Source organism: Rosa chinensis, chromosome 2 (genome assembly GCF_002994745.2).
Source record: "Rosa chinensis cultivar Old Blush chromosome 2, RchiOBHm-V2, whole genome shotgun sequence".
NCBI classification, from domain to species: Eukaryota; Viridiplantae; Streptophyta; class Magnoliopsida; order Rosales; family Rosaceae; genus Rosa; species Rosa chinensis.
In genome coordinates, this window is record NC_037089.1 from 55,576,567 (window position 1) to 55,590,312 (window position 13,746).

General features: G+C 36.9%; 2 protein-coding genes and 1 long non-coding RNA gene across 6 annotated transcripts; all 3 read right to left on the minus strand.

The window, feature by feature from the left end:
• Nucleotides 1-98: 98 nt before the first annotated feature.
• LOC112191000 (FCS-Like Zinc finger 10) lies at nucleotides 99-2,756 on the minus strand. 3 transcript variants are annotated; one of them, XM_024330526.2, is made up of 3 exons: nucleotides 2,556-2,756; nucleotides 549-1,596; nucleotides 99-462 (listed from the first exon to the last, which is right to left on the minus strand). In XM_024330526.2, the coding sequence occupies exons 2-3, from the start codon at nucleotides 1,478-1,480 to the stop codon at nucleotides 300-302; spliced, it is 1,095 nt and encodes a 364-aa protein (XP_024186294.1). In that variant the 5' UTR covers nucleotides 1,481-1,596; nucleotides 2,556-2,756; the 3' UTR covers nucleotides 99-299. The 3 variants fall into 3 exon arrangements, with proteins under 3 accessions (XP_024186294.1, XP_024186291.1, XP_024186292.1); XM_024330523.2 differs by having other exon boundaries at nucleotides 99-465; nucleotides 2,556-2,749; XM_024330524.2 differs by having other exon boundaries at nucleotides 99-465; nucleotides 2,532-2,749.
• Nucleotides 2,757-6,780: 4,024 nt separating this feature from the next.
• On the minus strand, nucleotides 6,781-8,639 carry LOC112184555 (proline--tRNA ligase, cytoplasmic). The gene has a single exon (XM_024322820.2). It carries the CDS (start codon nucleotides 8,637-8,639, stop codon nucleotides 7,071-7,073), a length of 1,569 nt encoding a protein of 522 aa, XP_024178588.1. The 3' UTR covers nucleotides 6,781-7,070.
• Nucleotides 8,640-11,518: 2,879 nt separating this feature from the next.
• On the minus strand, nucleotides 11,519-13,626 carry LOC121051468. Of its 2 annotated transcripts, none has more exons than XR_005805795.1 (2): nucleotides 13,210-13,626; nucleotides 11,519-13,077 (listed from the first exon to the last, which is right to left on the minus strand). It is a non-coding gene; the product is annotated as an uncharacterized LOC121051468 (long non-coding RNA). The 2 variants fall into 2 exon arrangements; XR_005805796.1 differs by having other exon boundaries at nucleotides 11,519-13,001; nucleotides 13,210-13,623.
• Between the last annotated feature and the right edge of the window lie 120 nt (nucleotides 13,627-13,746).

Genomic DNA, 13,746 nt, shown 5'->3' on the forward strand with positions numbered 1-13,746 from the left:
ACTAAATAAGTAACCCATACACAAGCTATCATAATCTCTGACCATTCGGTGAACTGAATCATCATACTTCAAAACAAAAATCATCAAAGCTTATGAAATAATACCCCAAAAAAGTCAGCTGTTATTTCAATACCGCATGCAATCAACAATGAGTTCAGGGGGTCCAAAGTGTTTTTTACATGAACACTTGCCAACAAAAGCATTAAGAAACAAACGGGATACGAAAACTGATGACCAGGGCTTTTAGCCACTTGAAATCATCCAATCAAAATTATAGAGAACGACCTATGATGCTACTACTACTCTATGTCCCGAGTCTCCTGACTATGCATACCCAATAAGAAGAGATCTTCCTGGTAGCTTTCAGGAGAGCTTCCTGCAGATTTAACCCAAGTCTCTTCTGCTTCCTCTTCAGCAAAAATCTTCTCTGAGTGACAATCAAAGCTACAAAATGCTTTCTCACTTCTGCGACAAGTCAGAGAAAACCTTAGCCTAAAAAATAAATGTGAAACTTGGGTAAAAATTGCAAATAGAGATTTTAAACAAACCTGCACATGTAAATTTCCTCTCCTACCAAGTTCTTCTTGCAGGTGTAACAGAATCTCAAAATTTCATCTGAAGGGTCATGTTGTAATCCCTCCTGGTGCTGACCCACTCGAGGTGATTCTATCTCGACTATTTCTTTGTCAACATTGTTTAAATCTTTTGTGTGACATTCCAATATACAGTCACAAAAAATATGAGTAGTCTTCGGGTTTGGACCATGAGAAATTATACAGGTATAGTCCTCAGAAAGTTCCATCTCTCTAGCAGGGATAGAGGATGCATATTGAGGGTTAGAGACAATGGGTACTGGAAGTGAACTTGGTTTAAAACCCAACGAACTTTCTCCTTGCATAGAGACAATCAGTGAGGAATCCCTGCTGGAGTCCAACAAAAATGGTTCAATGTTTTCAGATGGTTCAGATTCCAAAGGAAGTCCCACAAACCCAGATGAAACATTCACTTTATCTGGTTTGAGTTGGGGATTGAGAGATATGGTTTCAGAAAGTGGCCTAATTATGTAGTTTCTGGGTAAAGATTGGGACTTCATGGAATAATCATCTGAACCAGAACAGAGCTTTGAGGAGTGAGAGTTGTTTTTCCCCACCTGTGGTCGAAAAATTATGGTTTTCCTCTTCGATGAACCAAGAACTTCACTAGTAGCTTTGGTTTCATCAACAAGGAAATTGACAATGCCAAGGCCTGCTTTCCTACAATCCCATTTCTTGTGATTTCCATTGTGGGATGATGATCGAGCGGACCTAAGTCTAAATGGGTTGCTAAGATTTGAAAAAGGCCTGAGGTCCAGAGGAGATGTAGGGCTCCTAACTGAGTCAGAATCTGAAGAACCTTTGTTACCAAACCCTACAAAGAAATCAGGAATACTGAAAAGCATGCTACTTGTGTGTTTCAGGCTTAAACTATTAGAATCAGCCATTAGATCCTCATGCAAAAACAATCTGCATGTGAAATACTTATCTTCCTCTATGATGTTCTAAAAGACCCCAGTCTCTAACGAGGAATCAGCAATTCCTTACTGCTTCAATTTAAAACCTGAAAAGAACAACAAAAATACATTGAATTAATGGCAATAACAACCAATGCCACACAAAATGAGTGAAGAGGCAGGGTGTAGCAGCATCCACCATTTACTTAGCAATACAAATAGTAAAGCTTAAGTGAACATCATGAAAAATGGGCTTTAAAATGATACTAGTATGCACCGATCATCTAAAGCAAGGAAGAAATGACCAGATAACAATCCTAAAAGGAATTTTTCAGCAGAATGGGAATAGAACCAACTAAAACCAATCAAATAAGAAGGAAGGGTAAATCATGAGCATAGATCAATAAACCACTATTATAGGCAGGCAAGAAAATCCCACCCAAAACGAGAAATTTCACTGATCCAATCCAAAATATATGCCAAATCAAGATAGATGATCAAGATTAAAACTTTCCCAGATGGTAACTAATCAAAAGTCCCAGTGCAACCCAGAGGGTACAGTTCAAAGGACTCAAGCAGCCCAGAAACCAAAACAAGTGCAGCAACAAGTAAAATCCATAGAACCCACTTCAGTAAAGTTTCTTCAACGTCCCCCCACACAAACACTATAATCAGATGTATCTGATGACATGCATATCCTAACAGATACGCTTCACTTTCCCAAATAAACCTCCAAACTCATTTAAACTGGGCAGGGAATCCATACAGAAATCAACGGTATTTAGGAGCTAAGTTGCAAATGCAGATTCAAATACAGTAACGGATTGATCAATCCTCCAAATGCATCAAAGGGTACAAGAAAATATGATTAAAGTATGAATCTTTTGCTCAACTGCCAGCCATAAATTCCTAATGAACATCAAAAACATAAAGTTTACAGTACCTAGCTGAGATTTCAAACAAAAGAATCAGTTCAAGACCCAATTTTTGAAGTCCCCAAAACCCAATACAGAGAAGAGATCAGCTAAACAAAAGTACATACCCATATAAGAGAGAGGAAACCCACCTAGTTTTCTTCTCCAAGAACTCCACTGATTATGAGTGATGAGTGATGAGTTTTGGGAATATAAACGGCAAACAGATGTGGACAAAGTCTGTAACTTTTTCTTATTTACAATGCACTTTTTTTCTTTGGTAATGCATTTAAAACGAGAGCAACAATGGACACTTTACTGTGGTTTCTGATATGTATTTATCTCTCTCTCTCTCACGCACACACGCGTACACACACGATTAACAAAGCTTTCGTATAGTCTGCAGCTTGGTATAAAACTATGTATATTCTCTCAGTTTGGAGTTGATGGCCATGGCGGCATCTTTTTTCTGCATATGAGATACCACATATCTGGCCGTTACATTTTTTCTCTCTCAAAAATAGGAAAATTCTCGTGAAAATAAGTGATTCCCTGGCCTTGAAGATAATTATTTGCATATTTATATACGTTGAGAAGAAAAATATAATAATTTTTAGAGTAAAAATCAGAAATAGTATTTTTTTTGTTTTTTGAATTAATGGTAATTCCATTGATAAAACTTATGTCAAAAAGTTCATTACATATCCACCCGCTGCCTCACAATTGACATAACAAGATTTCGTGGTGAAACCATAGTGATATATATGATAGACCAACTATATTCGAACTAATCGCTCACTTTAAAACGAGCCTATAAGCTATGGAAAAAACATAGCGAATAGACAAGCAAAACTACACTCGTTAGGGCCTATTAAGTAACCTAACCTAACACGCATAGGCCCCTAAAAAAATAGGGAATTATTTAGCTAAAACAAAAACTAAAATAGAGGTCACATCCCAATAGCCCACAGTTTGCCCTAACCCGAGCCTAACAACAAGCAACCCAATCCAATCCCTGTCGCACTATGCCAAGCCGCCAACAGTCTAACACAGCAGCCTTGTTGCGGCCATGAGGAACACCACCACCATCATCACCCGACGCAGTCAACCGGAGCCCTTAACGAAACCCAACAGGAGAAGACCCGACCCACCAAGATCAATCTCCACGGCACCAAGTCACCACCAAACAACTCCACTGCCTACGCCTCCATCAAAGCCATCACCTATGTGTTGCCACTCGACCCACCATGTCGTCGTCGATCCCGCATGCCACAGCGCTCAACAGACCAAGATTCGGCAACGATGCTGTCAAACTCCAAGCAAAGAGACAAACTGAGAACAACTATCAGCAAGCCTTTGAGGTCCGTTCGGCAGCAGACTTGACATCACGTGACCAAGGCCGACATAGATGCTAGGCTACCACCGGACAAGCGCCATTCGAGTACGCAAGAAGACGTGCTAGGGTTTTGGGAGAAAACTTTGAAGAGAGAGAGACTCAATCAACCTAGGTTTGATCAAAAATAGTACTTGAACTATACTTTTATCTTATTAATAGTACCTGAAATTTTTTTTTTTGTCACAACCCATACCTGAACAAGTTCTTTTAAAATGATACCTAAAGACATTCGTTCACTACTCCAGCCAAAAATCGCACATGAGGCACACGTGTCTCATTTATTAGGCACACATTTGGTATTTGTGTTCATTGATTGTTTGAATTGAGATAAGAATTTTGAGTTTTTACTTTATAGTTCAAAGATTGAGAAGCAGATAGTGGTTTGGGCCATGATACAGTTAATGACTAGTATAAATTGTCATGTTTAACCTTGATTAATGAGATATGTGTGCCTCATGTGCCATTTTTGGCCAGAGTAGTGAGTGAATGTGGTTTTAAATATCACTTTAAAAGAGCTCGAATAGTTCATATACTGGTTGTAACAAAAAATAAAGTTCATGTACCATCGATAAGATAGGGGTCTAGTTCAATTGCTATTTGTAATTTTTTCCCCTAATTTTTAGGGGCCTCGACCAATAGCTCCCATCTAAGAAATTTTTTCATGCTACCGTCACACCGAATAGATTGTGTGACGCTCCACTTAAAGGCTCCCACATGGATATTGGATCCAACTCATATCCACTTTGAAAACTGATTATGTAGAATACCCTTTCTGGATCGTCAACCCTTCGAGCAACTTTTTACTGTCCCCACCGGTATCTACCTCCCAGCGAAACCACCAGTCCACCACACTGAAATTGATGAGGTATTATAAAAAAATAAATTTTAAAAATAAAATAAAATTAAAAAGCCTTAAGAAGAAACCCAATCATAAATCCATTAGACGTGAGTCTCTTATCTGAATCGAGTTTGATACTATTGATATATTCTTCGACCAAAAGGAAAAGAAAAAAAACATATTCAAGGAAATAATGGAGGTAATGAGAAGACTGGTGTGTGCATGGAAGAAGACATCTGTTGGGTGGATCAATGCAACGTGGTGAGCATCTGTAGACTTTTGACTTTAGTTGGATATTATCCCAGAAGTCTTGAAACCTAGATGAGCGAATAATTCCAAAAAAAAACATTGAGCTTAAGTCGGATGTTGATGAAATTCTTCCAAATAATAATTGAATTATTTCCTATCGATCTTCTCCATTTTAATTGAAACCATCTTGCCCAGACAAAAGAATAGTTATGTAAAATCAGATTCATGAGTTTTTGTTTTTACACAAGCTCAAGGACATAGCCCAGATCAGAGAAATTGGCTCTTCGAACAAATATTTTTTTTTTTTTTTGGGCCAATGAGAAACTTCCCTAGCATATTTTGCTTGACTGATAAACACAGTTGATAAGTAATTTACCAATTCTTCTTAACAAAGAGGCTTGGATTGGAAAGTGAATGTAAGCTGGTAAATAACTGCCTCTGCGAGAGCAATCTAAGGCTTCACAACCTTTCTTCCTACAAATCTGAGCCTCAACGATTAATGTAGAAGGATAATTGGCAGGGATGTCATTCCTGTAATAGCAGTTGACTTCAGTATGCCATTTCTTACTACTAATTTGACGCTTATGGGAGGAATCCATGTTCATTCCTCCATTCCTACTAGTCATATTGTTGTTATATATATTAGAACCATTGCAGTTGCCTCTGGCTCCATTATATAATCTTACCCTTCCATTAAAATTGCTGCCTTGATAACCACGTACCATGCATATATAAGACAGTTTTCCTCAATTTTATCCACCAGAAGAGTTACCGTTATAGTGTAACCAGCAGAGGTGTGATTGGGGTCTCCTGAGTAGAAGACTGCTGTTAATAGTTATCAACTTATCATAATCTATCTCTGCAGCAAGCAACGAGATCTAAAAGACATCAGGTAAGGAATCTGTGCTAATCACCGTTTTAAGACAACGATAGTGCCACAACAATATCTTGCTCATCTGACTTAATCCAATCCAATGCTTCTGCAACAACATCTATCACAAATTTTTTTTTTTTTTGAAAAGCTATCACCAAATTTAAATACTCTAAATATGTGATAAGTAATGAATCAATCATACTCAGCAGCAGATGAATATCATTCAGAAACAAACACATAATCTGACGATAATGAATAGTTTTTCACGAACAGCTGGAAAGTCATTTAAATTCCACAAAACACATTAGACTGAAATTCCATAATAGTTTTTCAACGAGAGTTTTACCAAATTTTGAATGGTACAAAACATATTTCCTGTTTTAATATAAAGTACAGAGCTAAACCATGTTCTTTCAAATTGTGCAAGCCACAGATGAAAGGTAGAGACGACAATGTCAAACCAGATGATCGAAAACAATTGGGACTAAACATGCACAAGCAAGGTTTCCGCTCTTAGCTCTTTCCACATGACATATATATGAACACATGCATTAATATATGACCAATTTAGAGAAAAAATCACGGCATTCAGAAAGGACTCGCCAAATACAATACAAGTGATACTACAGGACGCAGACTGTGTATTTAGTGAGTGATGAAGTCATGAAACTATGTCTTCTTCTTCTTCTTCTTTTTTTGACAACTTCAAAACAATTAATGTACGTCTTAAGCATAATACAATTGTTGAATTGCAACAGAAAGGGGATACTAGAACCAACTGCACATGTAATGAGCCGCTATGTCTAAATTTGCTGACATTTTCGTCACAGCATCTCAGAAATGATCCAATCAAGATATTGTAAAAGACACGTTAATATTTTTCTAATGACACTAGGTGGTTAATGATCAGCAGCTCTCAGTCACCAAAGAATAGTGACACATGCAAAAGAACAATTATTGATTACTAATATTGACAGATAAAGATACACGAACTATTCTGGGGATTAAGTTATATACCTTGAGGTATGCTCCAGGACTCGGATCAATCAAATAACTAGCATAAAGCAACACTATGAAAACTAGCATAAAGCAAAGACTACGAACACACAAATATAGCTCAAAAAGGGACATAACCACATACCTAGAAAAAATGAAAACCCCACTGTTCTCACAACTAATGGCCGTTGACAACAAACCCAAAAGACAAACATATACCTTAGCTTTGTGTGTATTAATTGTATGATATAAACTAGAGAAAGCTTCTTTCAAATTTCTGAAAACCAACAGAAGACATAATTGGAGAAGTGTATTCAGTAGCTTCTTCCCCAGTAGGTCCACTTCTTTGCTGGCTTTCCGGATGCAAAGCAAAGAGTTCCTTCAGGGAGTTCGGGCTGGTCAAAGGGCGAGCATAGCGACTTTGCTGCTCCAATTGCACTCTTTGTTCGGATTTTGACATTCTCTTCTACTTCATGTTCATCACACCAAGGAGCCAGGATCAATTTCTTGTTGCTCAAGGCTACTGTGAATTCATCCCAAGTTCTGGCGACCTGGATAGAAGCATCTCGTTTTTGTTTTGCAACATCAAAGAGATTTTGTTGAATTTTATCGAACATGTCTTTCACTTCCTTGACCAAGTCGACCACAGGAATGTCCACTTTCACACAATTGTCACGCCGAACACAGCCTACTTGTTTCTTTTCCAAACCTTCTGCTCCAATTTCAATTCTTAGAGGAACACCTTTTAATTCCCAATGTGAATACTTCCAATCAGGCGAGTAATTGTCCCTCAAATCAGCCTCAACACGAAATCCAGCTTCACTCAACTGCGCAACAATTTTCAGGCAGGCATCAAATATGACATGTGTATCGGCATCCTTAGAAGGCACTGGAATCACAATGGCCTGGATAGATGCTACTTTTGGTGGCAGTACCAAGCCTTTGTCATCTCCATGCACCATTACCATCACTCCAATCGTTCGAGTACTATAACTCCAAGAGTTTTGCCAAATCATTGCTTTTTCGCCCTTTTCATTTTCATAAGTAATGTCCAAGTTTTGACCTAGACAATGTGAAGTGGCTCCTTGTACACCGCGGCCAGTATTTGGAACAAAAGCCTCCACACTTGTGGTGTAAAGACCATCGGCAAGTTTCTCGCTCTCACTCTTTTTTCCCTTCACAATTGGAATTGCCAAATATTCCTCAAATATCCTTCTGTACAGTTCCAATATCTCAAGGACCTCTTTATCTGCCTCTTCCTTTGTTGCAAAAGCTGTGTGGCCTTCTTGCCAAAGAAACTCCCGACTCTTGATAAATGGAGTGGGATTGCTAAACTCCCATCGAACCACATTGCACCACTGATTTAGCTTCAATGGTAAGTCGCGGTGTCCCCTAATCCACTTCGAGTAATAAGGATACATAACTGTCTCACTCGTTGGACGGATTGCAATAGGCACTTCCAATTCAGATTTTCCAGACTTTGTGACCCAAGCAACCTCTGGAGCAAACCCCTCTATATCATCCTTCTCTTTTTTCAGACCAGCAGGGGAGACGAACAAAGGAAAGTAGCAATTTTTAATCTTCATTTTCTTTATTTCTGCATCGAAAAATGCTTGCATGGTCTCCCATATTGCCATTGTCCATGGCCTCAAAATATAACATCCAGAGATGTCATAGTATTCAATCATCTCACCTTGAACAACAACCTCCGAATACCACTCCTCGAAATTCTCATTCTTCTTCTTGATCAGACCCAGGCCAGTTTCTTTCTCCACGTCCTCCTTCTTTTTCCCACCACTCCCCGAAAGATATTTCAATAGAAAGGCTGAAAAGCAGCCCAAGCATACAACAATAGAGAGCCCAGAGGATAATTGAAACCTCATAGTCAAATCGATGGAGGGGAGTCAAATATAATTTGAGAGAATAATTTTGTGATGTGTATTCTTCTCACAAGGAGGATATACAGATACAAGATATCCTAAATATATATAAAAGGAAAGTAGCATGACTCAGGGCAACGAGGGGAATCTAGCGGCTGCGTTCTCGCTCCTAGGATTAGGAACATGGTCCATCTTGGTATGAAAGAGACAAGCTAGAGTACCCCCCAGTATGGGATACCTCTATTTTTTATTTTTTTAATATATAACAACTAAATATGATAGTAACCTGATGAATAGGTCATCAGGTTACCCAATAAAATTTTGACACATGGAAAATAAAAAAAAAATTATACCAATTTAACAACACATTTGTCATCAATTTGTAATATTGTCTATGTACATGTAAATATTGTCCTAGACCTTGTAATTACCTCAAAGAGGACATTTATTACAATACTTTTGATAATTTGTCCTTACATTCGTAATAAGCGTTGTCAGAGATGTAATTATTTTCTCAATGACAAAAATTACAGAAAGTACCACCCAATTACACAATCGAGAACTATATTACGTGAATGAGGACACACGCTCTATTTGGTATGAAATATGAAGATTTACCAATCGTACAACACATTTGTCGTCAATTTTGTAAAATGATTCATAAATTGGTAGATGTTGTCATAGACCTTGTAATTACCACAAAGAGGACATTTATTACAATACTTTTGATGATTTGTCCTTATATTCGTAATAAGCATTGTCAGAGATGTAATTATTTTCTCAATGACGAAAATTACACAAGGTACCACCCAATTACACAATCGAGAATTATATTGCGTGAATGAGGACATATGATTTATTTAGACTAAAATATGAAGATTTACCAATCGTACAACACATTTGTCGTCAATTTTGTAAAATGGTTCATAACTTGGTAGATGTTGTCCTAGACCTTGTAATTACCACAAAGAGGACATTTATTACAATACTTTTGATAATTTGTCCTTATATTCGTAATAAGCGTTGTCAGAGATGTAATTATTTTATCAATGACGAAAATTACACAAGGTACGGACCAATTACACAATCGGGAACTGTATTACGTGAATGAGGACATATGATTTATTTAGTCTAAAATATAAAGACTTACCAATCTTACAACACATTTGTCGTCAATTTTGTAAAATGGTTCATAACTTAGTAGATGTTGTCCTAGACCTTGTAATTACCACAAAGAGGACATTTATTACAATACTTTTGATAATTTGTCCTTATATTCGTAATAAGCGTTGTCAGAGATGTAATTATTTTATCAATGACGAAAATTACACAAGGTACAACCCTAATTATACAACTGAGAAGTAAATTATGTAATTGAGGACACATTTTGGTATTAATATTAAGAATTACCATTTGGAGAACACATTTGTCTTCAATTTTGTAAAATAGTTCATAAACTAGTAAATATTGTATTAGACCTTGTAATTACTAAAAATAGGACATTTATTACAATATTTTTGAGTATTTGTCCTTACATTCATAATAATCGATCCAAGAGATGTAACTATTTTCTCAATACACAACATTACACAAAATACTACTCAGTTACACATTCGAGAACCATATTACGTGAATGAGGACACTTGCACTATTTGGTATGAAATATGAAGATTTACCACCTATACAACACATTTGTCGTCAATTTTGTAAAATGGTTCATAAATTGGTAAATATTGTTGTAGACCTTGTAATTACTACAAACAGGACAATTATTACAAATTTTTAATCATTTATCCTTATATTTGTAATAAGCGTTATCAGAGATGTAATTATTTTCTCAATGAGGAAGATTACACAAGGTAAAACCCCATTGTCTTCAATTTTGTAAAATTTATTTCAATATTTTTGATAATTTGTCTTTACATTCGTAATAATCGATGTCAGAAATGTAACTATTTTCTAAATACGGAACATTACACAAGATACAACTCAATTACATATTCGAGAACTTTATTACATGAATGAGGACACATGCTCTATTTAATATTTCATCTTAAACCAAGGTTTGGAATTGAGGAAGAGTAGAGAATTGGTGCTGGAGGTTGATCAAAAGCCTTTGCCAGTTGAAAGGTGGGATTGTGCAGTACATAAATTGAAGAATAAGGATTTTGGGTGAAAGTTGTTGACGGCAACTGACCAAATTGAGGTAAGAAGCATTCTTGCTTTGGATTTAATTCTTAGTTGGGTTTAATTGAAACTAAGGTAGGGTCTGGTATCAAGGCAGACTTGAACATGAATAGTGTAGTTAGAGGGGGGACTTGCTTCCCAGAAGTTACTTGGATATCCTGGTGAGCTAGACCTTACTTGGATATCCAGGTGTGCTAGACCTTACTTGGATATCCTGGTGAGCTAGACCTTACTTGGATAATGGTAGAAGTAAAGTATTGTCGATACCTTAATTGAATGTTGAAGGCTTTGTATGGTTTTGAGATTCCATTGAACTGCATGTTGGTATATGTATAATTGTATTATTCTGGAGTTAAGTTGCAGATTCGGGTGAGTTTGGCAGAAATTAAATTATAGTTAAAGGTTTGGTTTGGTGCTGTGGAAATTAGTTGTTCGCTTGAACTATTTACGTGATTTAGGATTGGTCGAAATTGATATATAGGTGAAGGATATCTACTTGTACCTAGAAAACAATCAACAAAGAGAAACATGATTAGTCATGCAACTTTTGACTCAACCAAACCGACGCAGCAACTTTCTCATGAAACAAGCATTCTAATTGCATTAGGTATTAGCATCGTCTCTCTGTCCTATCAAATATCACCACCAAGTTCATAATTAAATGAACTATAAATACTAAAAGGCAAATGAGAATATAGCAGCACCATACAAATCACGAACTATAAATACTTCCATCATAAATATGTAAGAACATAGCAGGTCCTGACTAAAAGAAGATATCATTGTAATTGAAAAGCTACGCAGCTGAGTGCTCTAGCTATACAAAACTCAATTTGGACAGTAGGCTAAATTTGACTGAGTTGACTTAGCTAGTTACTTCAAACATAAATACTTGCCAGAAGGAATCTGCATTTTCATGAATAAGGATAGCAAAAATCTCAGAGCAATAGCAACAGTTCATGTAATTAGAGAAGAAAAATAAAAGAAAAGTGGGAAACAATCATTCAGTCTCAACTCCTCAACATACTGATTATAATAAAAAGGTGCCTGTTCCTTTTTATTGTAATAAAAATACGGTATATTAAGGCTAACGCTACTCACCTAACCATATACTAATCAAACATAATAGGAAAAGAAGAACACACTTGTGTTTCCAATAATTGAGTTTATAGTTGACCCAAAAGTTTCCAAGAATAGTTCAGAAAATGGAAAATGCATCTAAACATGACAAAATTCCAACATATGAACATGACTCCTAAACTACATCCATACCAAATCTCAAAATTTCGATTCTCTTTCCTTCCACTAAAATCAATTTTCTGCACAGAATAGTGGAAAACTGAGCAATTCTCAAAATCTACTATACATTTGATTTCCATCAAACACACAAAAACTTAAAAAATAAATCCCTCAAACAAAGTGAGAGAAGAAGTTCCTTAAACCAAAAAAGCCAAAAAATTTGAACTAGCTAATCAGCTGCAAAAACTTACACAAAAACCCAGAAAGCTGTGCCTACACATGACTACATACTAACACCACAAAACCAGCGATCCAACACAGGGATTACAAATCAACACAGCAAAAACGGCAGAGCAACCAAAATTGAACACCAACAAGGTACAAATTTCAAAAGTTTACCCTACTACCTAGCAAAGCTAATCAGATAAATCACACAAGCAGTACCCCTATTTGGTTCTACCCATTTGATCAATATATATGAGAAGCTAACCAGAGATTTCCCGAAAGCTAATATATATCATGGATTATGAATCATATATCACAAATATGTACAAGTAAACACCAAATCAAGCTGCTGAAAGTTACTAGACTGCAGATATTTGAGCAAACAGCTTCGATTACGAATCAAACTCAATCAAGCAAATTACAAATCAAACTCAAACATTCTTTGGTTAAATTTTACATATACTACGAAATCAAACTGCTCATCATTTAGCCCAACCTTCAGTATCACTATGAACAATCAAATTAGGAGACGAGCGATCAATTAAGAGAAGAAAGAGAGACCACCTTCACCAAATCTCAAATCAACTCTAGCCCAGCCTCTCAAATCAAAATAGAACGTATACCTGTTCTATCTCTTCAAATTCCCTTCAGGGCTCTCAATTTACATGAGAAAAGACTCAAACTTTGTTCAGCAGGACACACAGCCCGTTTTAACTGACAACAAAAACCCCATTTCTTCAAACTCCCATCAATCCCCTCAATTTACATGAGAAAAGAATCAATCTTTACTCTTCACAAACTCGAAAGTAAACCCCAAAACATAAAAGCAAGCAATATCAGCAACAAAAGAACAATTTAAGAACATAAATTGTTGAATGCCAATTTCAGAACCAGCTAACCAAGCTTGATTTCAGCAACAAACCAAGCTTGTTTCAGGCTATCTGCTTTGCTGCTTGAGGAAGAGAGCAACCAAGTTCAAGACTTCGAGGCTATTCGACTGAAAACCCAGAAAGTAGTCGAGATGTTCATGTGATACAGATCGATTGAAAAGTAAGAGCCGAGTTACCACCGTTAGTTCGTCACCATCGACGCCTCAACGATCGAGGAGACACGCTGAGACGGAGAGGGTCTTTGCCGCACAGAGAGAACCCGTGGGCTGGAGGCTGAAGACGACTGGATGAGCAGTGGGGAGGCAGAGTCACGCAGAGAGAGAGAGAGAGAGAGAGAGAGTCGTGGTGGCATATCATATGAACCAGTTACCGGCTAAATAGGTTAACTTGATTCGAATATCCACGACCATTGGATATATTGTGGATCTGACGGTCACAAATATTCATCAAACAAACAGTATGGGATACACCCCAGTACTGTAGAATTTTCCGGTATGAAATACCTAATCAAACTAGATTAAGTTTTGTAATTAAATTAGGAGAGTGAAATTGATACTCCACCTTAATTA